The sequence below is a fragment of the Notechis scutatus genome, chromosome 1 (assembly GCF_049901735.1).
Source record: "Notechis scutatus isolate UNSWTSFEM ecotype Mainland chromosome 1, rNotScu1.2, whole genome shotgun sequence".
Classification (NCBI taxonomy): domain Eukaryota; kingdom Metazoa; phylum Chordata; class Lepidosauria; order Squamata; family Elapidae; genus Notechis; species Notechis scutatus.
In genome coordinates, this window is record NC_142009.1 from 277,125,541 (window position 1) to 277,149,375 (window position 23,835).

The 23,835-nt window shown below is 37.7% G+C and overlaps 2 protein-coding genes across 4 annotated transcripts; one reads left to right on the forward strand and one right to left on the reverse strand.

Annotated features, from left to right (window-relative positions):
* The first annotated feature begins 18 nt into the window (after positions 1-18).
* On the forward strand, positions 19-9,261 carry NDUFAF1 (NADH:ubiquinone oxidoreductase complex assembly factor 1). Of its 2 annotated transcripts, none has more exons than XM_026664591.2 (5): positions 19-585; positions 1,708-2,285; positions 5,372-5,557; positions 6,147-6,221; positions 8,690-9,261. In XM_026664591.2, exons 2-5 carry the CDS (start codon positions 1,788-1,790, stop codon positions 8,828-8,830), a joined length of 900 nt encoding a protein of 299 aa, XP_026520376.2. In that variant the 5' UTR covers positions 19-585; positions 1,708-1,787; the 3' UTR covers positions 8,831-9,261. The 2 variants fall into 2 exon arrangements, with proteins under 2 accessions (XP_026520376.2, XP_087807816.1); XM_087951690.1 differs by lacking the exon at positions 8,690-9,261 and adding an exon at positions 6,575-7,264 and having other exon boundaries at positions 28-585.
* Positions 9,262-10,819: 1,558 nt separating this feature from the next.
* Positions 10,820-23,705, reverse strand: NUSAP1 (nucleolar and spindle associated protein 1). 2 transcript variants are annotated; one of them, XM_026664291.2, is made up of 12 exons: positions 23,523-23,705; positions 20,764-20,814; positions 20,292-20,465; positions 19,437-19,608; positions 18,394-18,489; positions 16,263-16,375; positions 13,367-13,426; positions 13,118-13,275; positions 12,575-12,756; positions 12,205-12,318; positions 11,704-11,794; positions 10,820-11,351 (listed from the first exon to the last, which is right to left on the reverse strand). In XM_026664291.2, the coding sequence occupies exons 1-12, from the start codon at positions 23,613-23,615 to the stop codon at positions 11,264-11,266; spliced, it is 1,392 nt and encodes a 463-aa protein (XP_026520076.1). In that variant the 5' UTR covers positions 23,616-23,705; the 3' UTR covers positions 10,820-11,263. The 2 variants fall into 2 exon arrangements, with proteins under 2 accessions (XP_026520076.1, XP_026520075.1); XM_026664290.2 differs by having other exon boundaries at positions 13,118-13,278.
* Positions 23,706-23,835: the final 130 nt, after the last annotated feature.

The following is a 23,835-nucleotide window of genomic DNA, read 5'->3' on the forward strand; positions in this document are numbered from 1 at the left end:
GAGCATGCGCCATGCGACGCGTCGGATGTAGGCGTGGCCGGGCGCAGAAAGCGCTACTGACCGTTAGGCCCTCCGTCGGCGGGGGGGGGGCGGAGTGGAGTTAAGGGGCGTTCAATTGGGGGCCAGGCCCGTCCCAAAGGAGCCGTCGTCGGAGGCAGAGCCCAATGTTGGGGTGGTTCCCTTAGATGGGTGCATGTAGTTCTTTTTTGTAACCAGTGAAAGCTTAGGACCCATTTTACAGGCGGTACAAAAGCTTGGCCAGGCCCGTCGTTGTAGGAGAGGGCCCGGTGGGATTTTGGAAGCCCCTTGTAATCCTGTTGCCGTTTACGTCAGTTATCTTCGACCAGGCTTAAAAAAAAAAAACTATCAGTAAACGAAACATTACTCTTTCTCCACCTAAGCATTAAAAGCTACAGGTTTTCCAGGCGGAGGAGAAAACGTCCGTGTTCTGCAGTGCCTGATTGATGCGACGTAAAGAAAACGGAACCTTCGTTATAAGCTGTCGTTCCTTTGAGGAGTCCGGACGACTTTCCGCGTTGGACTCGCCGGCGGAGAACTCGGGCCAAAAGACGCGACGAATGCAAGGTGAGCATTTGCAAAGGTTAATTCCCCGTTGAACTACAGTAGCCATCACCCCCATTTGGCATTGGTAGAACGTACCCACATATTGTCTGGGAAAGACCATAATCCTTCCCAGACAATATTGGGAATGAGAATTAAGTGAAACTATTGGTTGCAAGTTAAGGGTGAACTTACTACTTTAAGGAAGCAGAAAGCCAAGACGAAGGATAGAAACGGAGCGAACTGAGTGCATTGCCCCACTCGGTGGGTTGACTGGTTTGCAGCTAGCTATCTGGTTTTTCCTATTTAATAATGTTCCTTAAGAGTGAATAAATGTTGAAAAAATTATTTTTCAGAGTTTCTGAGAGAAAAGAAACTTCTCAGGATGTGTCTTTCAGTATCCATGGAAAATCTTTTGAATCAGAGGCCCTAATTCTGGAATAGATAAAGGTTTATAAAAAACACATCAAGACTCAGTCAATCTTAGGTGATACCTGAGAAAACCAAGCAGAATTTGACCTGGTTAATAGTTGGATGGGGGGGTCCAGCAGAAAATCCCAGGGTTGCAGTCTAGGCTGCAAAACCAAATGTATGGAAAGAAGGCAGTAGCAAACTTGCATGTAGTTGCCCTGACCATATAATCGCCAAAACTGATCTTGACTCAATAAAGTCTTTACCTAGCAAACAGAAGTTTCATGAATGCTTATTAAATAACTAGTATTTTCCAGATTGTGTTCTCATTGCCGAGTTTATGTATGCAGTTCTATTAAAATACAAATAGAAATAATGTTCTCATTACATTTTTATTTTCTTTCATTTCCTTTTGCAGTAAAGATATCCCAAATGAAAAGGCTGACTTTTTTTTTTGTTTTAAGAATATTGTGTATGTTTAGCTTAATCTGTTGACTGCTTTTTCTTTTCTTCACACACACACACACACTTTTGTTTTATTTCTGTTTTATGATAAAACAAAAATATTTTTAAAAAAAATATGTTGTATCTGTTTTGTTTATGCAGCTCTTATGTTTTTGAAAGTGTTACTTATGGTAATACAGTTAACAAGATATATACATCTTGGTTGAAACTAAAATCTTGGTTGAAACTAAAATCTTGGTTTTAAAAACATTTTTATTTGTATTATAACAGGTAAAGGTAAACTGCATTAATCAGAAATAGATACCAGTATCTTTGTTTGGATAAGGGAAGCGGTTCATCGATATTCATTTATGGCTTCATTTCTCAAGTTGCTGGATTTTCTCTCTTTGATAAACAAACACTATTGCCAAAGTAGCTTGTGTAGGACTCTTTCAAATGGTCACCGTGCAAGGTGGTACAGTAGCTATCAGAGACCCGGAACATCTATTGAGAAAATTTCACCACGGAAGACAATTGATAACTTTAAGAAAGTAGTGGAAGAGCTCAAAACACAATGTGGGCTTGTAAAGAAAGAGGTAGTTGATTTTGTGAAAGAATTTGACCAAAGCCAAGTACAAGATTATATATTTAATCAGACAAAAGTAATATGGGAATTTCGTAGTGAAGAAGATATAAATAAATGGATACTTGGTTCTGATGCAGCGATTGGAGGGAAAAGTGAAATTTGTATAAAACTAGATAAGAATAAACAGTATGCTACTGTGTCTGGGAACCTCAATACTACTGTACCTCGTGATGGAGTGACAAAATATAGTGGATATTGTGCTATGATATCAAAACCAGAAATGGTGAGTACAATCATATTCACATTTAAAAGAGTGGTTTATTCTTTAAAACAAAAATGGCTTCCATTTCAAAAACTTCAAAATTCTCTTCTAAAAAATACTATTCCCATTTTAATACTATTTTTCAAAATGGAGAATAATAGTTATGCCTCATTCTTAAATATATTGGGCTGCACCCTTCACTGTTAACTCTTACTCCTGTTGGGGTGGCATTCAACAGCAGTCAAGAGATAATCTGTATTTATAACCTACAGGGCTCTGAAATGATCAGAATGGTATTTGGGGCATTACAGTGATTGTAGGAGAGAAGAGGGGATGGAAAAGGATAAATATAAGTATGCTTAACTCAATGGGCTTTTAGTCACTAACTTGGAATTAAAGTAAACGTCTATGTGGATTGTGGTATTATGTTTTACACAGACTTGTAAAGTGGTTCCTTGACTAGCAAATAAGCAATTACAAATTGCTCCCACTCAGAATATGCTCAAATAACTCTCTTGTTTAATAACACGAACTACTTTTAACAACCTCTGATTTAGCTGGAGAAAATGCCACATTCTAAAGTGTCCTTGTGTTTGCTAACGCAGTGAAATACCTTGTGAAATAATATTTAAAATAAAAATTCCCCTGTTATAAATGCTATAACATGCTTTTGGTTAGATCTATATTAGATCAGGCTAAGATTCTCATAATGACTAAATCATAATCGCATTAAATTAGATTTTATTTTTGCTCCACAGGCATTTAAAAAGCCATTGTTGATTTATTGTAATGTAGTTTGTTAGTTTTGACTTTGAGTTGTGAACCCATTCAAACTAACTATTGTTTTTATCATTTGGTATGAACCTAGCCAATTACGTTAAGTTTTGTTGTTAGTCGCGAAGTCATGTCCGACCCATCGCAGGCCCATGGACAACATTCCTCCAGGCTTTCCTGTCCTCTACCGTCCCCCGGAGTCCATTTAAGCTCACACTGACTGCTTCAGTTACTTCATCCAGCCACCTCATTCTCTGCCGTCCTCTTCTTCTATTGCCCTCAATTGTTTCCAACATTAGGCTCTTCTCCATTGAGTCCTTCCTTTTCATTAGATGGCCAAAGTATTTGAGGTTCATCTTCAGGATCTGGCCTTCTAAAGAGCAGTCAGGGTTGATCTCTTCTAGGATTGACCGGTTTGATCACCTTGCAGTCCAGGGGACTCACAGGAGTCTTCTCCAGCACCACAGTTCAAAGGCCTCAATTCTTTGGCGTTCAGCCTTCCTTATGGTCCAACTTTCATAGCCATACATTGCAACTGGGAAAACCATAGCCTTGACTTTTGTTGGCAGGGTGCTGTTTCTGCTTTTTAGTATGCTGTTTAGGTTTGCCACTGCTTTCCTCCCCAGGAGCAAAGGTCTTTTTAATTTCTTGACTGTAGTCCCCATCTGCTGTGATCTTGGAGCCCAGGAAAAAAAAATCTGTCACTACCTCCATTTCTTCTCCATCTATTTGCCAGGAATTGAGAGGCCGGATGCCTTCACCCGCATCGAGGCTCTTTAGGTCATCTTCATTTTCTGCCATTAGAGTGGTATCATCTGTATATCTGAGGTTGTTGATATTTCTCCTGGAAATCTTAATTCCAACTTGTGACTCATCTAGCCCCACCTTTCTCATGATGTGCTCCGCATATAAGTTAAATAGGCAGGATGACATTATACAGCCTTGCCGAACTCCTTTCTCAATTTTGAACCAATCAGTGGTTCCATGTCCAGTTCTCACTATTGCTTCTTGATCCGCATATAGGTTTCTCAAAAGACAAATAAGATGGTCTGTAATTTGTTATGATCCACACAATCAAAGGCTTTAGCATATCCAATGAAGCAGAAGTAGATTTTTTCTTACATTAATTAGGTGTTATTCAATGATGTGGTTTAAAATAAAGTGCAGTCAGCCATTATGTTAAGAATTTAAATCTCAAAGTTTAAAAAACGTTGTTATAATTTTTCACAAGATACAGATTTCTTTTAAAAAAATTGCCAAACCTGTTCTTTTTGTAATATAGTTTTGCTGTTCAATCTTGTCAGTGGTTGCTCAGAAATAAAACATTTAATGGAGTCTAATCTTAAATAAATTAGCTGATGCCAGTATGTAGCTGACTTGAATTATCTTGAAACACTAAAGAGGAGGAGTAGTCAGCAGAGACTGCTAGGAATCCCAACATTGGATAAAATCAAGTTTAAAAAAAATTCTTGTAAGAAGGCCAGAGCAGTTCATTCCCCATTGTTGCCAATAAAAAACTTACAAATATGCCCAAATAGTCACCAGGATTGAGGTTTGTCTTGAGAGAAATTTTGCCTTTAATCTTAGGAACAGTTTATTGAGCAGCATACACATGCGAACTTTGTTCCTTCTCAGTAAGAAAAAAATATTTTTTTCCAAATGTTTGTTTTTAAAGTCCACTTCATAGCCATTTTGGCTATCCTTCAATTGCATTGGGGGTATGCAGATTATTTGTTTTCTTTTTCAGTGATAGTGATTAATAAGCAAATTGATGAGGTTTGTAAAATTAGACGGTCAGTTACTATTTATTGTGAAGTAGTACAGTGTAACATATCAAAAGTTGCTGTGTGTTGTTTTGGGAGCAGATGTCTCTAGAATTTTTCTGTCTGATGCACTAATGTTGCATTCTGTTACCCTCAAGTGTCACCTATAAGCACAGGCATATTGGTCTAAGTGTGTGTGGAAATTAGCACTGTAACCACAATTTTACTCGCCTGGAAATTTAGATATATATCTTGTCTATGAATAATTGAAAAGTTTTCTCAACTAGGGTAGGGTAGATACAAATTGTGTTAGTGCAATCGGGTTTGTGTATGTGTGTGTGGTTGTGTTCAGTTGTTTATTATATGATAAATATCTGATGAGAAGGTATTAATGTTTATGACAGAAACCACTTGTCATGACAGTTATGTGAAAAGGATAGAGCAGATTAATAGGAAAAAAAACAGTGGGGAACAGAATAATATTAAGAAAGACACATATAAAGGAGAAGAAAAATTTGCCAAGTGTAATAATTGGTGAAATACTAAAAATAATACTATATATTTTGGCAGCTTGCTTTTCAGCGTACAAAGTTCCATGACTGGTCAAATTTTAATAGTCTATGTCTGCGTGTCCGTGGTGATGGTAGACCGTGGATGTTAAACATCAATCCAAACAAATATGACCCTGCTTCAGTGAAGGATTCTTATAACTACTTCATATTCCCCCGAGGGGGGCCATATTGGGAGGAAATTGAGGTAACAATTATGAGTTTTTTGATACTATTATAGAAAATACGGATTCTGATATTTTAAAAAATGGGCAAGCAAGAAACTCTGATTTTAAATTTTTGAAACATGAACAAAGGATTATTTTCTTATGTGATTTTTTTCCCCTGAATTTTTTGTAAGACTTGAGAATGGCCACTTACCCATGGAGTTCTACTATTCTAGTTGCTATAGTACTTTTGGATTGAAATTAATATTTTTTAATAAAAACTAGCATACAATTGCCTATTTAACTGTAGTCAATTGAGACAATTTACTATGCAAAAAGTAGTGAAAAGGTTGTATGTAAGAAAGTAAGAATTGGTTATATCAGGAGAAACTTAAAAAATGGGTTAAATGCTATAGAGATTGGTTACTTAAGAAATGTGTGTGGTAAAACAGTCAAGAAAAGAAAGGATGTTAATGTATATTGAATAGAAATGTCAGTGTTCATAACAAGATATATAGTATATTGTGGTTTTGTCAAAAAAACCAAAAACAATGTATGAAAGAAAAATGTATTGAAAGAAATATTCAAATACTCACATTTTTCAGCTGATATGTAAATTCTTTATAACAGGTACCATTTTCTAAGTTCTTTTTTACAAGCCACGGGAGAATCCAGGATGGCCAGTATGAAATGTGGGTAGATAGGGTAAGTGGTTTTTAAACTTGCTATTTGAAATCACATCTAAGATCTGTGATCAAAGTTCTTAATTATTTTATTCACTGAATTTGATTTATATCCGGCCTCTTTGCTTAGTAGGGATCAAGGTAGCTAACTAAATTAGACTAAAGTAACTAGAATGAAAAAGCAGTGTTAAAAACTAAGTAAAATAATATATATGAATTATTATACTCACTCTTATCAATTCCAGAAGATTATCCACTTGGGAAAGAAATGTGTGTTTATACATTTCCTGAATACTTTCAGGAGTGTTTATTACACCCAATATTTTGTTGTCAAGAAATGTAATAAGCACTTCCTCCTCATCCGCCTCATTACAGAAAACACTGAAGAGTACATCATCCAGGAATAATCCATGTGGCACTCCATTTGATACCTCTCTCCAGTTTGATAAGGAGCCAGTATTTCATTAGACTTCTCAAGTCAGCTGTGCACAAATTATACCATTCAGACCATATTTAACTAGCTTGTTAATCAACGTCATGAGGATTTTTATCATATATTTTGCTAAAGCTAAGATATCTTATGTCTGTAGCATTCCCAATTAATTAAGACAGTTTCTCAATCAAAGAACAAAATGTTAGACCAGGTTGGTTTTTGACTTCATCATCTAACTTAGTAACTACCGAAATGCTTACAGATGAAACTCTTTATCACTTTTTCTGGAATATTCCCAGGTATGTCAGACTGTTTGAACTACAGATCTTCAGAACTACAATTCAAATGCTAGATCTTCTCTTGTACTATTTTGTGAGGGACATTTGCAGCCTCACTACCCTAATATAAAATTAAACTGGCTCCAAATATTGAAATACTTCTAAAGTGAAAAGATATTCCAATTGTCATTTTTCTGACAATCTCAGGTTTCGTTCTGACTATTCATACCTGATGTAACATAGGGAGAGAAAAAGAATCAAATTCTTCACTGTGTTTTCCTCTTTGAATCCCAACTCTAATCACTGTTACTTTCTATCTAAGAAACTAAAACATTAAATGCAAGAATGATTGTTGGATTCTTGGTGTTCTCTGAACTTTGTGGTTTTCCTGAATATATTCCATTATTAACCTAGGCTAAAATCAGCGTGATATAAAAACAAGATCAGCAAACATCGGGAATCCAACCCTGAACTAAATAATAATCTCTACTGTAACAATTCTGCTATCAGGACTCCAACAAATCCACCCCCATTCAAATCATTAAGGCTCTAGCCGCATCTCAGAGAAAAGAAAATTGATTTATTAGAAGTGGACATGTTGGTGTTGGCTGGATGCAGCCGATACTAAAATACATTTTCCCTCCATTCATTTCCCCCTTGACCCTGGTCTTCCCCCCATCCCTTGGATGTGTATTCTCCAATGGGACACATCCATCTCCAAGTCATCAATCATGCTCTCCAATAATTTTCTTGCACTCTGGGTGATGATCTAGGCACTTAAGGAATGCACTGTTTTCCCCCACTCCCTTTTTCTGGCAGCTAAAAAGACCAAAGGAGTATCTTTTTAGTTGACATCTGACAGATCTTCTAAAAACCCAGTTGGTTTACCTTGGATCAGGCATTCTCTCTCATTCCCAGGTTGAAAGCAATAGCAAACTTCCAAAAATACTACTACTAGTACAGGGATTTTGTTCTGTGTACACCAGGACAAAAGAGAGAAAGAAAGAAAATATGAATGCATAATATACGTATTTAGTCTTAACTTGAATTCAGTGATATTTATTCTAAGTGTGGTCTGGATTGCAGTCCAGATTTGGATAGGCTTTCTTTCAGACACTGCTCTAATTTACTTATAAATTGTTATATCTTAAATCCATTTTCACAAAGTTTAAGATTTTTTTAATAATTAAAGCAATATACATGTTAAAAAGTGACCCAAGTTTATTCAAATCTTTGTTGAGGTTTCTTTTAGCAGTTAAGTTAAAAACGGAATTTTAAATAGTTCTTTGAGCTTGCATCAAACCAGGTTTTATAAATGCATTTATGTATAACATGAAGTATTTATCCGATAATTAAACAAAATTAAGGCTTCAAGCCAAGGATATATTTAATAAGTAGCCATGCTTTATGCTTACAAAAAACAGCCTTGCTGAATTCTTTAGATTCCCTGGGTCACATCTGCCTATACCATGCATTATTTCAGAGTTTTCAATCTTGAAGATGCATAGATTTTTGATGGGGGAAAAGACTGCTGAATCTGGGTACTAAAGGAGGAAGAGGAGGTTTGGAACATTTTAGAGTTCTCTGGAAATTCTCTTCTTGAATTAAATAAAGTTTTGAATGTCGCTAATCAAGAACTATGTAGTTGAGGTTTCATCTTGTTTATGAATAAATAGTTGTAAAAACATCAATTTAGGCTTAATATACACAGGATAAATGAATACTGTATGACTTTAGGCAATATTTTTGTAAGAATAATTCAGTGTTGTTGTTTTACAGATCAGCTCATTGGGACTTACTCTGGCTGATAAAGTAGATGGTCCGTTCCAGCTGGATATAGATTTCATAGGATTGTTCAGTGACAGATCACACACACAAGCATTTCCCTATGAACTCTATGAAAGAAATTCCAAGAAATAGAACAAGTGGAGGACAGTTGTTCCTTTCAGTTTAGAATATTTCTGCAATTGCATGCCATTCAATACTAATCCACAGTTGAATAGTGGACTTATCAGTGAATACAAGCTACATAAGCAATTAGTTATGGAAAAACAACACAAATCAACCTAGTAAAATGTCTATGATAGTGTCATCTAGCACACAGCTATTTAGCCATCTGGATTTAAACAGTGGTGGGAAATAAAACTAATGTGCACATGCTCCTCAGCCTCCAATTAATGAAAAATGTGTATAAGAAACAGAACTAAGTTTATCCTACTTTTAACATGTAGTTTTCTACAGTTGGTTAGGTTACCTTGACCAAAAGAAAAGTACTGTATTCCTTTTAGCTGAAGGAGAAATGTATTTTATGAATATCAAAATGTTGTACATAATAAATTAATTGCCATCAAGTTGTTTTTGATGTCTTGCAACTAGATATTCTCCATCTATCCCTAACCTATTTTAGATCGTCCAAAATTGTATCCATTGCCACTGTAAGCCCATCCACCTTGCTTTTCATCATTTTCCTATCTTTCACTTTTCCAGCATTAGAGCCTTTTCCAGAAAGCTAGGTTTTCAGATATTGTTTGAAGTAGGATAATTTAAGCTTCATTTGTGACTCTGGTAAGAACTCTGGCCGATTCGTTTTGTGATCCACTGAGGAGAGGGAGGGAGGGGAGATGGCTATCCACATTCTTGAATCTAATGTTTAAAAGTGTGACTTCGTGTAATCACATCATTTAGCAATGGCAATTCCAAGAGTTCTCATTGCCATTGGTAACCAAATCCCATTGGTGTTTGGACAAGGACTCAACTTGATCCAACCCATTCTCAACATGGTTCCCTCTCCCAGCCCCAAGCTTCAGCAAAGAAAGGGACGGCCTCATTCTCACAATGCTGTGAGCTTTCAGAAAGCATATAAGGCCTTCAAACATGCTGTTTTCCAAATTGGTCATGTCAGTCTTAAGATTATTTCTGAAGACTGAAGTTATAACTACAGCCAGCAGGTTGGTTGCCCTTGGAGTTCAAATACCAAAATGATTTATTCCTGGTAAATTAACATTTAAATAATACAAACTTCTGTGTGATAACAAGATATTTTTGTAACAGAGACAGAAAGGTGAGAAAAGATTTCCACGTTTGGGGGGAAAAAGCCTATAAATGCAAAGGGCAATTCTTTTCATCTTTACATCAACTAAAGATGAATCAAAGACTTTACATCAAGTATTTTCTAAATGTAGAGCAGGAACTTTGATTTAGATAATGCCACTGAAGAAACAGTATGAGCAACCAATTAAAAGATTAACAACTGCTTGATACAACTCTCCAAAATTTCACCTTAACCTCTGTTGCATAAGTGATTTCTGCTCCTAATTTGGTCCAAATACAAAAGATTAGAAAAAACACAATTGAGTAAACTATGTAATCCATTATCACAAGCATCAGTAATGTGGATAAATTACTGTAGGAAAAATATTACTTTATAATTATGTTGTAAGAACTTAATGAAATTTAATCTACAGTGGTGTTTCAATAAATAAATGAACAGGGATAATGTTTTTGGCTAATTTATCATTTGAAATGGTATTGAAACCATATCACATATTAAGTGATATTTATACAGAAACATTGAAAATACAAATGGGTTCACATTTTAATCCTTGCTGTATAAGGAAAAAAGTTGGAGATAACTATCTTTTGAAATCAGTTTAGAAACCTTTTTTACCAGTTTAGGAGCTGATTTAGTAGCTAAGATCTATTTTGAGTAAGAAATACCAATATTTTATCTCAATATACACTGTATTCCAATTGGGGAAAATAGAATAAAAGTTAGGCTTTGATTTCTATCATAGACTTAGTTGCAGCAGCTTTTCTTTTTGACATGCTAATTTACCTTTAAAAAGAAAAATCTGGTCATCAGAGTTGACTGACAAAAGTTGACAACATATGACGAAGCTGTATAGTAAAATTAAAATGAACTTTTATCTATAAACACAATTATTTTAATTAGGAGTACATTAAGACAATTTTATAAAAAAGAATCTCATTAAATGAATTTAAAATTTGCTGTTATGTCCAGAAGATTGAATTGTGTGATACAATCAACTTCGATCCAGTTGTTGAGAAATGTTTTCAGACAATTTAGGATATAGTTAAGGCACTAAGCAGATTTGAGAGAAGAAAAAATAGCTGCCCTTTTGAAAAAAATGTCTAAACCTTCTAAGATAAGCATTAGCTATTAATTATATAACTATAACTGAATATAATAGTACCAAGGTTCTATGTTCATATTAAAATAAGATTACTCAGTCTAGATAGCTTAAGTACTTCAGTGCAGAGACGAGAATTATTTACAAGAAGATAAAGATTTTCAATAGTAAGATTATTTACAGAACAGTTTGAAAGTCAGCATTAAGAAACAGTCAGCCGCCTCAGTGTGGTAAGCTTTTGGTCTTTTCTTTGTTTTCTTCCTTGTATGTGTTTCTCCCGTCTCTCTTCTCTGTTAAACAAAAGAATGACAAAATAATGTTAGCATTAATGCACAAGTAACTAAAATGAAGGCAAACTTAATTCAACTATTCAAAACTTCATACAGTAAGTTTTCTAGCTACTTGGCAGAAATCCTGGCCTTTGTGTGATCTAATGTTTGGCACATGGCCATCAAACTACTTTTAAGGAATATACTACACAGAACTTTAAGAAAGGCTCTGCATTTGATCAAATTTCTAGGACTCTAAAAAGAAAAAGGTATAAACTTCAAAATTATCCAAGTGTTAATTTAATGAGGGCAGAGGATGACATAATAATGACAGCACTTGACAGGACTTTAAGAACTGACATTATATACTTGCCTGGTTTGAAGAGGTGGCTCTTTGTAGTATTTCTTGTGGGAATATAGTTTCTGGTGATTCTCGCTAGGGTCGCCCCATGGCTTCAGTTTTCCTATATTGATGTAAGGAAAATGTGTTACTTGTCTCCTATTCTCATCTGCTGCATCAAGTAGCAAATATTTCCCGTGTTTCTTTTGTGAGAAGATTTTGCCTATGTGAGTCAAGTTAATACATAGCCAAGAAACAAGATACTTTATTAGCAATAGACCAGCCAAAAATATACTTGTGTGAGATAAGAACTCAAAAAACAAGGAATGTAGCTTGTTTTAACTTAGTTTTCATTAATATGTCAAATTACATGATAGATTAAGTTGAGATTAATGATATACATTAATATGTATAAATTACCTTTGGAAAAAATCAAGGCAAGTTGCGGGCAGTATGTGACTATTCTCAATTTGTTTGCAACTGCTGATATTTTCATGCTGTTTTACACTGAGTTATTTTTAAAACTATGGCTACCTTTGTGTGGCTGATAAGTAAGTGGTCTTGATAGACTTGCTTGTAAATCGAATACTGGTTTCTTGGCGCTTGTGGGTTCCACAGTCTGATTTATAAACTTGAAAGGAGTGACAGCTATAGGGAGAAAACCAATGTATTGATAAGCAATAAGACCAAATTTATTACTCATTTAACTTTCGAGTTTAAACTGGGAAGTTACACTACAAGAAGTCTTTTTATACCCCTGGTGACAATTAGCATAGTATAAAATTACACACTGGAATCAAAAGGAACATCATCTTGACAGTAAAGATTCTGCATCAATGTCCTCCACAACAATCACATGTAAATGAACTGCATGTTGTTAATCATAGTTCTTTGGAAAAGTTACCAGAATTTGTTGAAGTTTCTGTTGTCTGACACTTCGTTGCTTCTTCTTTGAAGTCTTTGCTAGTTATACATTCACTGCTTTTCTGATTATCTGGAGTGCAGTTTTTCAGAAATGAAAATTTCCTAGATGGAGTCTTGATAAGGGAACGCTTCTCTTCATTGTCTTTTGTAGATTCAGAGAACCTAATAAAAACATCGATTTATAGTATTTAATGGCTCATAATTTTATATACTTTTTCCAAATAACTAGGAGCATATAAAATATTGAAACATTTGAATATCCTGACAGAAAAAACATTGGAATTAACTCAGAATTCTCTGTATTTAAAACTTTTTGTAGATTCTACATATAATTATTCTCTCAAATGATTTTTACATCATTTTTACACTGAGAAAATGCAAAAAAAAAAAATTGACTGTCCAAACAATTTAAAGTATTTTTGTTTATGAAAATATATAAATTTGTATTCCATGACCTTAAATTTGGTAATTCACACATTTCCACATGTAAGCTACTTTTATATAATGCCACATATAGTCTTACCTGACATTCATTTTAGTTGTAGAAAGGCTGGTTGAACCGAAAAATGATTTTTGAGACAAAATACTTTTATTTGCAGTGCCAGGGGAATTGCGTATTGAACGTCGCAGTTTCTTTTGAGAAGGGGGACTTAATAAAAGCCCTCTGGGACTGGAACGTACCTGCTAAGATGAGGGACATTTCCACATTTTAGCATATGGTTTAGTTGAAAGGAAGTTTAAAGGGAATTCTTAACAGAAATTTTATCCTTACCTTTGAATTGGTATTTAGATTTTCTTTCTGAGAAGTCTTCGGAGTCTTCTTAGTTAGGATCTGCAATAAGAGACTTAGGATGGTTTTTTTCCTCTTATCAATTTCTCATAATAAAATACCAGGATGCTTTTAAAAACCAATGCTAGGCATGGAGATAAATTGTCAAACAGAGGTAAAATCTTTTTAAAAATAGTACTGCTTTTCTTCTTTGCTCCAGCTCCTCTATCACCACAACAAACATTGGAAACTTAAATCAGGAACTTATATTTGTTTTTAAGTCATGGGTTTCTTGTGATGTTCAGCCTGAGCTCAATATAGTCGTTGGAAAGGTTCCTGAATTTTGAGAGACTTTTGAGTAGTACATGAAGAGCAACAAAAGAGCAACATGGCCATAAGCCAGAATTTGACCCAAAATTTCTGTAAACTTAAAAGAAAATCTAAAGTTACTTTATAGTCAGCCCAAAACACAGCTTCCAAAGTTAATAGGTACCTGATAAAGGAGAATATTTGTAGCCGAGGGTTGATATAAGGGGTTCTTGGTAATCTCTGAGCTTGCCTCCGTTTCTTGCAAATATTCCATTACCCAAGGATAACACTGCCATATATCAGAAACCTCAGAAACCACCAACAGACTATTATGACCACATGGAATCAGTGTAGCACAGAAACCAATTACAGTCCTCTAAAACATCCTAAGTAAACCAAAAGACCCAGCAGATCCAGAAGAAAAAAACAGGATTCATCTACAACATACAATGTAAAGATTGCAGCAGCCATTATGTAGGACAAACAGGCAGAAGACTAGCAGAACATCAACCTACAGTAGGCAGACGACATGATGGAAACTCTTTAATTTCACAAAAATGTGAACAAATGTAGTCATAGTTTCAACTGAGCAACTGATTATTCTAGACCTAGATAGACCCAGCCAAGTCTAAAAACGCTATGGAATTTCTTGGAATGTGGCCTCTGATAAATTGGCCATCAATAGATACCTAGACATAAACAATATCTATATATATTGCGCAAAAAGAGACAATCAGCAAGCCAAAAAGAGAGCAAAACACTCCCCACCAGAATCAACACCCAGATGAGCATAGATTAACACCAGAACAATCAAGCAAACAATACCCAATCAAGAAACTGCCAAACAATAATTTAACAGTCCAATCAAAGCTCCAAGCCCAGCAACACTCATAGACAAACCAGTAGAATATAAATTGAGAGCAAACCAGATTCATCAGTAGCACTGATGTTACCTACTTTGGGTAATAAAACATCTGCAAGAAAACAACCAACTCAGAGAGAACCAACTACCCTCAAAGTTAATAGCTCCAACAAAAAAGCTGTATCATATCAATATTCTAACTAGAGAACCAGTTTGGTTCAGCTTAGAAACCAGGAGATTATGTGTTCTAGTTCTGTCTTATACATTAAACCCAATTAGGTGACTGTCGGTCAGTCATTCTTTTATTCTTTCTCAACCAACATCAGGCTTAGACCACAAGCCAATCAGTCATTTCCTGTCATAACCAATATAGATCAACACTCAGTAAATCAGAAACAAAAAAGCAGATTGCACACTTGCTGGAAAATGATAGGAAGAAAAAAAAAACAGTACTCTAACCAAAAAGTGTATATAGACACGTTACACGTTTTCACTTCCTACTGAAAATCAGACAAGAGTTATGACAGGTATCTTTCACCCAAATACATATTTAAGCTTTAGTGCCTTAATTGAAAACATCCTTCTCTCATTCCATCTATTCATCTCTGAAGCCAAGAAAATAAAGCTCTCAGTATAGTTAGAATTATTTCTGTCAGATGCATTCATAACAGGATCTCCACAAAAGGTTAATTATTATAGACTGAGAGATGACAGCTGGAAGAGTGTCCACTAAACTGAGTAAGATAATCAGGACATAATTCCTACCCTAGCTAGCTCACTGAATGTCTGATCATATGGGAATCACTAGTTGAAATGTTAAACAATGTTTCCCACAAATCTGTACAGTCCTTAATTTCTGGACCAACTATATGTTTGAAGAAGTAAAATTACTATTGCTTCTTATTCGTCATTATCTTAACTGCTTGCTATTTTGAACACAATGGCTTTCCCCTACACCTACAGGGGAGGGGGGGATATATTTCCACAGCAAGGCCTCCTATGCAACACAACACAATCTCAGGGCTTTCTCCCTGTTTGTTATATACGTAAGCAGGACACACCATTTGGTATCTGCTCGTTAAGCAAAGATATTATTTGTCCTATTGTTATTATTGGAGAACAGGTCTTCAAGAACTGTGAACAAATTGATCCCTTAAAACAGGGCTCTGCAACACTCAAAGAGCCATTTGGACTTTTTTCCCGACAGAAAAAAAAAAAAAATTAACCAGTGACTGGGTGGGCGTGGCCAACTTGGCGTCACTCACTACCACCCAGTCACTTCCTGCTCTGGAATATAGAGCGAGGTCTCCATCCCCCGCCATCATCTTACCTTCTCAGACCAGGAGGATGGGCCAGCCAGTGGTGGAATCAGCTGACAGGGAGTCACAGCAAAGGGCCAAGAGTCGCATGTGGCTCCAGAGCTGCAGGTTGCAGACCCCTGCCTTAAACGAATCATTAGACTTAACCTTTGAAGGATGGAAGTCTGATTAAATTGGCCAGGGTTTCAATATTTCCAGTAAATGGGAAGCTTGACCATGACATAACTGTCCCTATTTTTTGAGAGGCTCACAGAACAAATTGATAAGGCTACATCCAAAAAGAAGATAGGCTAATTTGTTTTAAAAAGGCATCTATACACCCGTTCTTGTAAATAAGACTGAATGAGGGACATATTGCAATTTAATTCAATTTAATCCATGTAATTGGGGCAGGAAAAATATCACTTACCTTGATCTCATTAACTGAATTGCTGAAATTACACATCATTTTATTTTTCCTTTCAATGTATTCATCAATAGATAACATTTTCTTGAACTGAGCCTCATGAATTTTCTTAAAATCTACAATATTGAAAAGTTTATTATTCAAAATTTTCATATCTTTATTGCCAGTTCATTATAATATGCAGCTTAATATTAAGATTAAATATTTACCTATACTGAAATAAGTCAGCTATTTTTTTTAAGTAATAGGTTCATGGGCAAATGTTTTAAGGCACAGCCAGAGAAGACATACAAATGCGGCAAATTATTATTTTTAAACAAAAAAGTACATTTATTTTGGAATGTTTATTTCAGCTTTTACTCATTCTAATTTAAACAATACTATAGCATATATAAGGCATACCAAAAGTTAAGTCCCATAGGCCAGGGGTCCCCAACCCCTAGTCTGCAGACCAACACCAGTCCATAGCACGCCTGGAATTGGTCTGTGGAAGTAAGCAAAGCCCCATCCGCACATGTACAGGATCTAGGCAGCACACAAACCCAGCCTTCCCCAGTCCACAAAAAAACCACCCTCCATGGAATCAGTCCCTGGCAGCTGAAAGGTTGGGGGCTGCTACCATAGGCCAATCACATTTCATTAACTTTTTTTTAACAAAAAGCTATAGTTTGGAATATTCAAATGTCATGTGTGAAATTAATAAGAAAGCATTTAGAACAAAGTGGCATCCAATTTGAACATTAATAAATTGCCTGTGAATTTGAACATTAATAAATTGCCTGTGAATTTGAACATTAATAAATTGCCCCCACCGCGCGCCAAGAAATCGCCCGCCCGCCGCTCGCACCGCCTCTCGCACCGCCTGCCCCCTGCACCGCCCGCCGCGCTTCGCCCGCCCACCCACCGCTCGCCCGCCCGCGCCCGCCCGCTCGCCCGCCCGCCCGGCCGCTCGCCCGCCCGGGCAATTCCCCAAAAAATCGAATTCCGATTTTAATCGGAAAAATATCATGCCTGAGGAGACCTAATACGATTTCAGTAAATGATTTTCCGATATCTTCTTTAAAATCTTTTATGATGATGACAAACTCGTGGAAGCAAGCCATTCCACTGATGAATTGTTCTGTCAGGAAATTTCTCCTTAGATCTATGTTGGATGTCTCTTTGATAAATTTCCATTTGTTACTTATGGTCCTGCCCTAAAGTGCTTTGAGAATAGGTGATCCCATACTTTGAAACAGCCTCTTAGACATTGGAAGACTGCTATCATATCACCCATAGTCCTACTCTTTGTTAGACTAGACATACCCAGTTATTGCAACTATTCTTCATGTTTTAGTCTCCAGTCCCAATCCTATTTATTGTTCTTCTCTGCAGTCTCAACATGTTTTTAGCTCACCCTATCCGCATAGTGTTTTATTCTTTTTTGCTGTCACCAAAGGAAGGACAGAGGATAATGTGCAATCATATGCACTTATATATTATATGCATACGATCTATTTTTTAAACAGAACACTGATTTTAAATGCCTATAGCCGTGGTGGCTAACCTTTTTGGGATGTGTCAAAAATTGCAAGCATACCACCACACCCATACACACGTGCCAGCACATCCTCTCCCCAGGACTCCCATGCACACACGCGCAAGCCCCACCCCCACCCCTGCATCTCACAGCTGATTTTTTGGCTGGTTTGAGGCCTTTTTCTGCCTCCCAGTAGCATATAATTCAGGCTGAATTATAGGCCCGTTTCATTACTTCCAGTATTACAGGAAGTGATGAAACGGGCCTATAATTTGGCCTGAGAAGCCTTGCAGAGGCTTTTTTCCAAGCCTCTGGGAGGCTGAAAAAGGCCTCAAACCAACTGAAAAAAATCAGCTGTGAGGCGTGGGCATGCGCAGTGAGGTAAGTTTGCCTGCGGCTCGTGTGCCAGCACAAATGGCTCTGTGTGGCACGTGCCATAGGTTTGCCATCACGGGCCTATAGACTAAAGTAATTATTTTTTCATATTGAGGGGGAGTGTTCCTGGCTGTTGCTGAAAAGTTTCCAATGTAATACATTTTCCCATTTATCTCCAGTCTTTTGATTTATAAACAAGTAAACATTCTGTGCATACGGTCATTATATTTACACACATACCTGGGGTGGTAGAAATTATTCCTTTTCTTCTCAATTTAGACTTGCTTCCTGCATTAGTAGTTTTCTTTCCAGAAAGAGAATCCAATAAAATTTTACCTGCGGTAAACATATGAAATAATCAACAAGATTCATAAACTCAAATTTTAAGTTGGTCAAACTAAGTTTTGCATATTTCCACCAAGCATCACAGCTCATGTGTTCATTCAGCATTAAGTTACATTATTTCGCTCAAGCTGCTAAGTTAAAAGGTAGAGGATACAAAGGCATTTTTAAAATCAGTTTGTTATTATACAAGAAGTTTTTGCTTAATGACCCTAATTGGGACTGAAATTTCTATTACTAAACAAAACAGTCATTAGATGAAACATCATGTGAAAAGACCACTTGGCAACAATGGTTCCTACTGAGTCATTAGCCAAATACTTTACATGTGTCTGCCTTGGGAAGTGGCAGTAGCTGCCTCAGCTGGACACGTGTTGTCAGCAATGGGAGAAAAATAAAGGTCATCTGGAAGCAGAGGAGATAGGAAGCAGTGGCAATAGGTGAAGTTTTAAATGCAGGCAAGCTACTAAGCACATGTTGAGGTTCTAAATGCAGGCAAGCTACCAAGCACCCAAATTTTTTATCATGGGACTATGGGGTGCAGCAATGGGTCATAATTTTGAGGATTGATCAAAATGTTTGTTTTGCTGAAATCATAATTTCAAATCACTGAACTAACGGTTAAATAAGGACTACTTGTAGTAGGTACTATCTGCTTGAAATATGGGTTATCTAGTTGGAGTTAAAACATACTACAAAATACTGCACATTTATGATATCCAAGCTTCCATCACATTAAGTTTAGAGCTGGATGGTTAGACAGGACAACACAGAATACTGTTGCTCTCAGATTTTGTTCCCTTCAATCTATGTTCATATTCTGAAAGTTCTATGTGATTTTACAGATGACAAAAGTGAGTAGCAAAGATTAAATAAGTTGCCCACACACTTGTCCTAAATGACAAAGCAAAACAAGTATTCCACTTATAAATGAAAATTACTTTCAACTCCTTTTTGCCTAGTAGAATTTCTTGCTTTTCGCTGACATGGAGTGACAAAGTCTTCTAGGTTTCCTGCTGTTCCACTGCTTTGTGATTCATCATTTTGGTTTATCTTCAGTATCTTTTCAAATCCTGCTTCCGGGCTCCCTTCACAATTTAGCATTATCGGAACCTAAAGTTCAAAAATATAGGTCAAATTGTCTCTTCCTTCCACTATAAATGCTTATTTAAATACAAATAGATCTATTGATGGTTCATTTAATCCAAGTGGAATTTTATATAAGCATAAAATGGGGAATGGGATCTTACATATATGCAGGCAGTGATAGCCCCCATTCCACATTTCGTTGCCTGAAATTCCCTCTTCCCATTTAATGATCTGGGACAGGTGTCCCTAAGCAATGCAGTCATGCTTTAAACACATTGTTTAGTGATGGCATTCCCAAGCCAAATTGCCATTATAACCTAAGGATTATCTATATATTGAAATAAACTCAGGAAACCATATACTGGAGCACAACCTAAAATTGAAATGCTTTGTATCTTATAAATTTGGGAGCACAAAATAATTCCAGAAGAATTACTGGAAGTATATAATGGGGTTTCACCTCAATTTTATCAGACAGGCAATATATCTGGCAAGTTTGAAACACATACTAAATCACTCTTGTTCAGCCCGGCTTTAGTGAATAGATTACTAATGTAATAAAGCCAAAAAAGTTCGAGTTCATAAATTACTAAGAGATATATTTCTATTTTATACTCTTCTGTAGCTCTTGATATTCACAATAAATCAACCTAACTTAAAAACTAAGAACTTTTATGCATCTTACAATTTCATATAAATAGTATCACCTCTTTCTCTGAATCCAGTTCCATTTTTTCTTTGTTAAGTTTTTCTTGTGTAGTTAGCTGGACATTATCTTTTTTCTGTTTTTTACGCCTTTTGGTGATTGTGGATGAATTTATGAAAATTTGACTGCCATTCTGTTCCTCGATATTTGGGGATGGGAATGTCTTTTTGATACTCTACACAAACAGATATAGCCATTTTATTATCTTCATATTTATTTCAGTGACAAACCATAAGGTATTATTCAACAGCCTATAAGCTGTTTGTTCATACTAGTTCATGCCCCAAAAACTGTTATGCTAAAGAAAAATCAGATGAACATACCAGTAAGATATGAAATTACTTCTATCAGATCCATAGCCACAGAGCTAAATGTGTTTTCATTATATGGAAAGAACAGGAGTTACTCTATTTTAAGATACCATTGATAGAGGATATAATGCTAATGAAATTGTCAAAATGCTGTGCCCTTACCGTATTTTCTTCACAGAAGTGCTTCTTTAATGCATTTAACAGCTTGGCTGCCTAAGAGAAAATCATTTGAGAGTAATTATCAAAAAGGGCTGTTTTAAATCAAGTTACCGCAGTTAGATGTAAAAACCTGTAACACTTTTATGATATATTTGCCTCCACTTTAGCTGCCTCAAGGATGGGAACCTTGCCTTTCAGCAACCCTTTTAGGTGCTTCCTAGCTCAGCTTCCAGCATATCTTCTGATCACAACTCTCACAATTCTAGTTCTTGACTCTCACCAGTTGAAGGCACAGGATTTCTAATTCCAGCAACATCTTTGTCCTACAAAAAGTGTAGGGATCACAGATGGATCCGGCCTTGGGAAACTCTTTGAAAAAGCAAATCATATCAGCTAGGGAGATGACTACACATTTTAAAAATCCCATCTACCATCACACCCAGATTTCCATCAGTTATTATGATAAAGACAGAGGAATCAGAGATTACATTAAATCAATGTTTTCCAAACTTGGCAAGGGTTAAGACGTGTGGATATTCTCCATGCTGGTTGGAGAATTCTGGGAATTGAAGTCCACATAACTTATCATTGCCAAGTTTGAAAAATACAGTACAGGTAGTCCTCAACATGCTACCACAATTGAGCCCCAAATTTATGTAGCTAAGTAAGAAATCTGTTCAGTGAGTTTTGCCATTTTATGACTTTTCTTGCCATATTTGTTAAGTGATTCACTGCAGTTGTTAAATTAGTAACAGTTGTTAAGTGAATCTGATTTCCCCATTGACTTTGCTGATCAGAAGGTTGCAAAAGGTGATCATATGACTTTGGCATCCTCATAAATGTGAGTCAGTTGCCAATGTAAGTCACATGACCATGGGGATGCTGCAATGGCAGTAAGTGTGAAAAATGGTCACAAGTCACCTTTTTCAGTGCTGCTGTAACTTGGAACGGTCACTATGTGAAATGTTGTAAGTCGAGGACTACCTGTACTAAATCAGACTTGTTCAGCCCTGGTTTAGTGAAGGGACTACTCCCATAATTAAATCCAAGCAGTCTACTGAAGACACAATTCTGCAATCCTGGAACTACAGCTGGGGGGGTCTGCAACCTTAAACACTCAAAGAGCCATTTAGACTGGTTTCCCACAGAAAAGACAACACCTGGGTGGGTGTGGCCAACTTGACATCACTCCCATCCAGTCACATGACTCCCCCAGTTTTGTGGCTGTTTGTTTTTCTGTGGGAAACTAGTATCTCTCTGTGTGTCTCTCTTTCTCTCCATTTCTCTGTCTCATCTATCCCTTCATCCCCTCCCTCCCTCCATCCCTGAATCCTTCCATCTATCCCTCTTTTTTCTATCCCTCCATCTCTGCATCCCTCCCTCCATTTATCTATCCCTGCATCCCTCTATCCATCTACCTATCTACCCCTCCATCCATCCCTCTCTTTCTACCCCTCCATCTCTGCATCCCTCCCTCCATTTATCTATCCCTGCATTCCTCTATCCATCTCTGCATCCATCTACCATCTATCCCTCCATCCATCTATCCCTCCATCCATCCCCTCTCTTTCTACCCCTCCATCTCTGCATCCCTCCCTCCATTTATCTATCCCTGCATCCATCTATCCATCTCTGCATCCATCTACCTATCTATCCCTCCCTCCATCTATCCCTCCATCCATCCCTCTCTCTTTCTACCGCTCCATCTCTGCATCCCTCCCTCCATTTATCTATCCCTGCATCCCTCTATCCATCTCTGCATCCATCCATCTATCCCTCCATCCATCCCTCTCTTTCTACCCCTCCATCCATCCCTCTCTTTCTACCCCTCCATCTCTGCATCCCTCCCTCCATTTATCTATCCCTGCATCCATCTATCCATCTCTGCATCCATCTACCTATCTATCCCTCCATCCATCCCTCTCTTTCTACCGCTCCATCTCTGCATCCCTCCCTCCATTTATCTATCCCTGCATCCCTCTATCCATCTCTGCATCCATCCATCTATCTATCCCTCCATCCATCCCTCTCTTTCTACCCCTCCATCCATCCCTCTCTTTCTACCCCTCCATCTCTGCATCCCTCCCTCCATTTATCTATCCCTGCATCCATCTATCCATCCCTGCATCCATCTACCTATCTATCCCTCCATCCATGCTCTCCTGCCCAGCTTCACGTGTTGTGCTTGGGCTCCACTTGGGCTGTGGAGGGGGAGTGGAGCCTGGCAGGCAAAGCCAAGTGTTGGAGATCCATGCAAAATAAGGCAACCCCCAAGCTGGATCCTGTCGGGGAGACACCCCCTGTTCTCTCTCTCTCCCCCCCCGCGGTAGGGACCCGGGCAGCGTGAGCGCAGCTCCCACCTCAGAGGCGGCCAGCAAGCAAACCAATGTAGCTCTCCAGCTGGGAGGCGGCAGGGCTGAGCCCAGGCTCCAGCAGGCAAGAGCGGAGCAGGCAGCACGCACACCCTCCCCGCCGCCGCGATGGCGCTGGGATGCACGAGCTGAACGGTTGAAGCTTGCAAGCCAACCAGTGATGGGACACAGAGCCGCAGCAGAGGGCCCGGGTTGCCGACACCCCGAACTACAGGATCCACGACTCGCATTACGTCCATTTCCAAGGTTTTGTTCTTGGCGGGAACCTATCAAGACGTCCCTTGCTCAAAAGGGGCTGGTTGGGGACCCGCTGTTTCGGCTCGCTACTTTGTACGCATCTAAGGCCAGTGTTTTTTGCTTCCCCACCCGACCGGCCAGCCCAGGGCTCACCTTGAGGTTAGCCTTCAACCCCGCCGATTTAGCCAGGCACTGCAATTCGCTGTACTTGAGCTCCTCCAACTGAGACGAAGAGAGCGCCTCCATGATTGGCACTTCGACGCTCAACAGTCAACTCCTTCGAGGAGACGACGCTAAGGTTCAACGGCCAGAGCTTCTTCGGTCCCGCCTCTATTTTCAAACCTCCCAATCGTAGCGAGATCTCTGCTGAGCCCTTGCTGGTAAAACCAATCAGATCCCAGGATGAAAAAAACAGGGCGGTATTGTGTCCCCCCGCTCTGAAACTTGTCCGAAAGCTTCAGTGCTC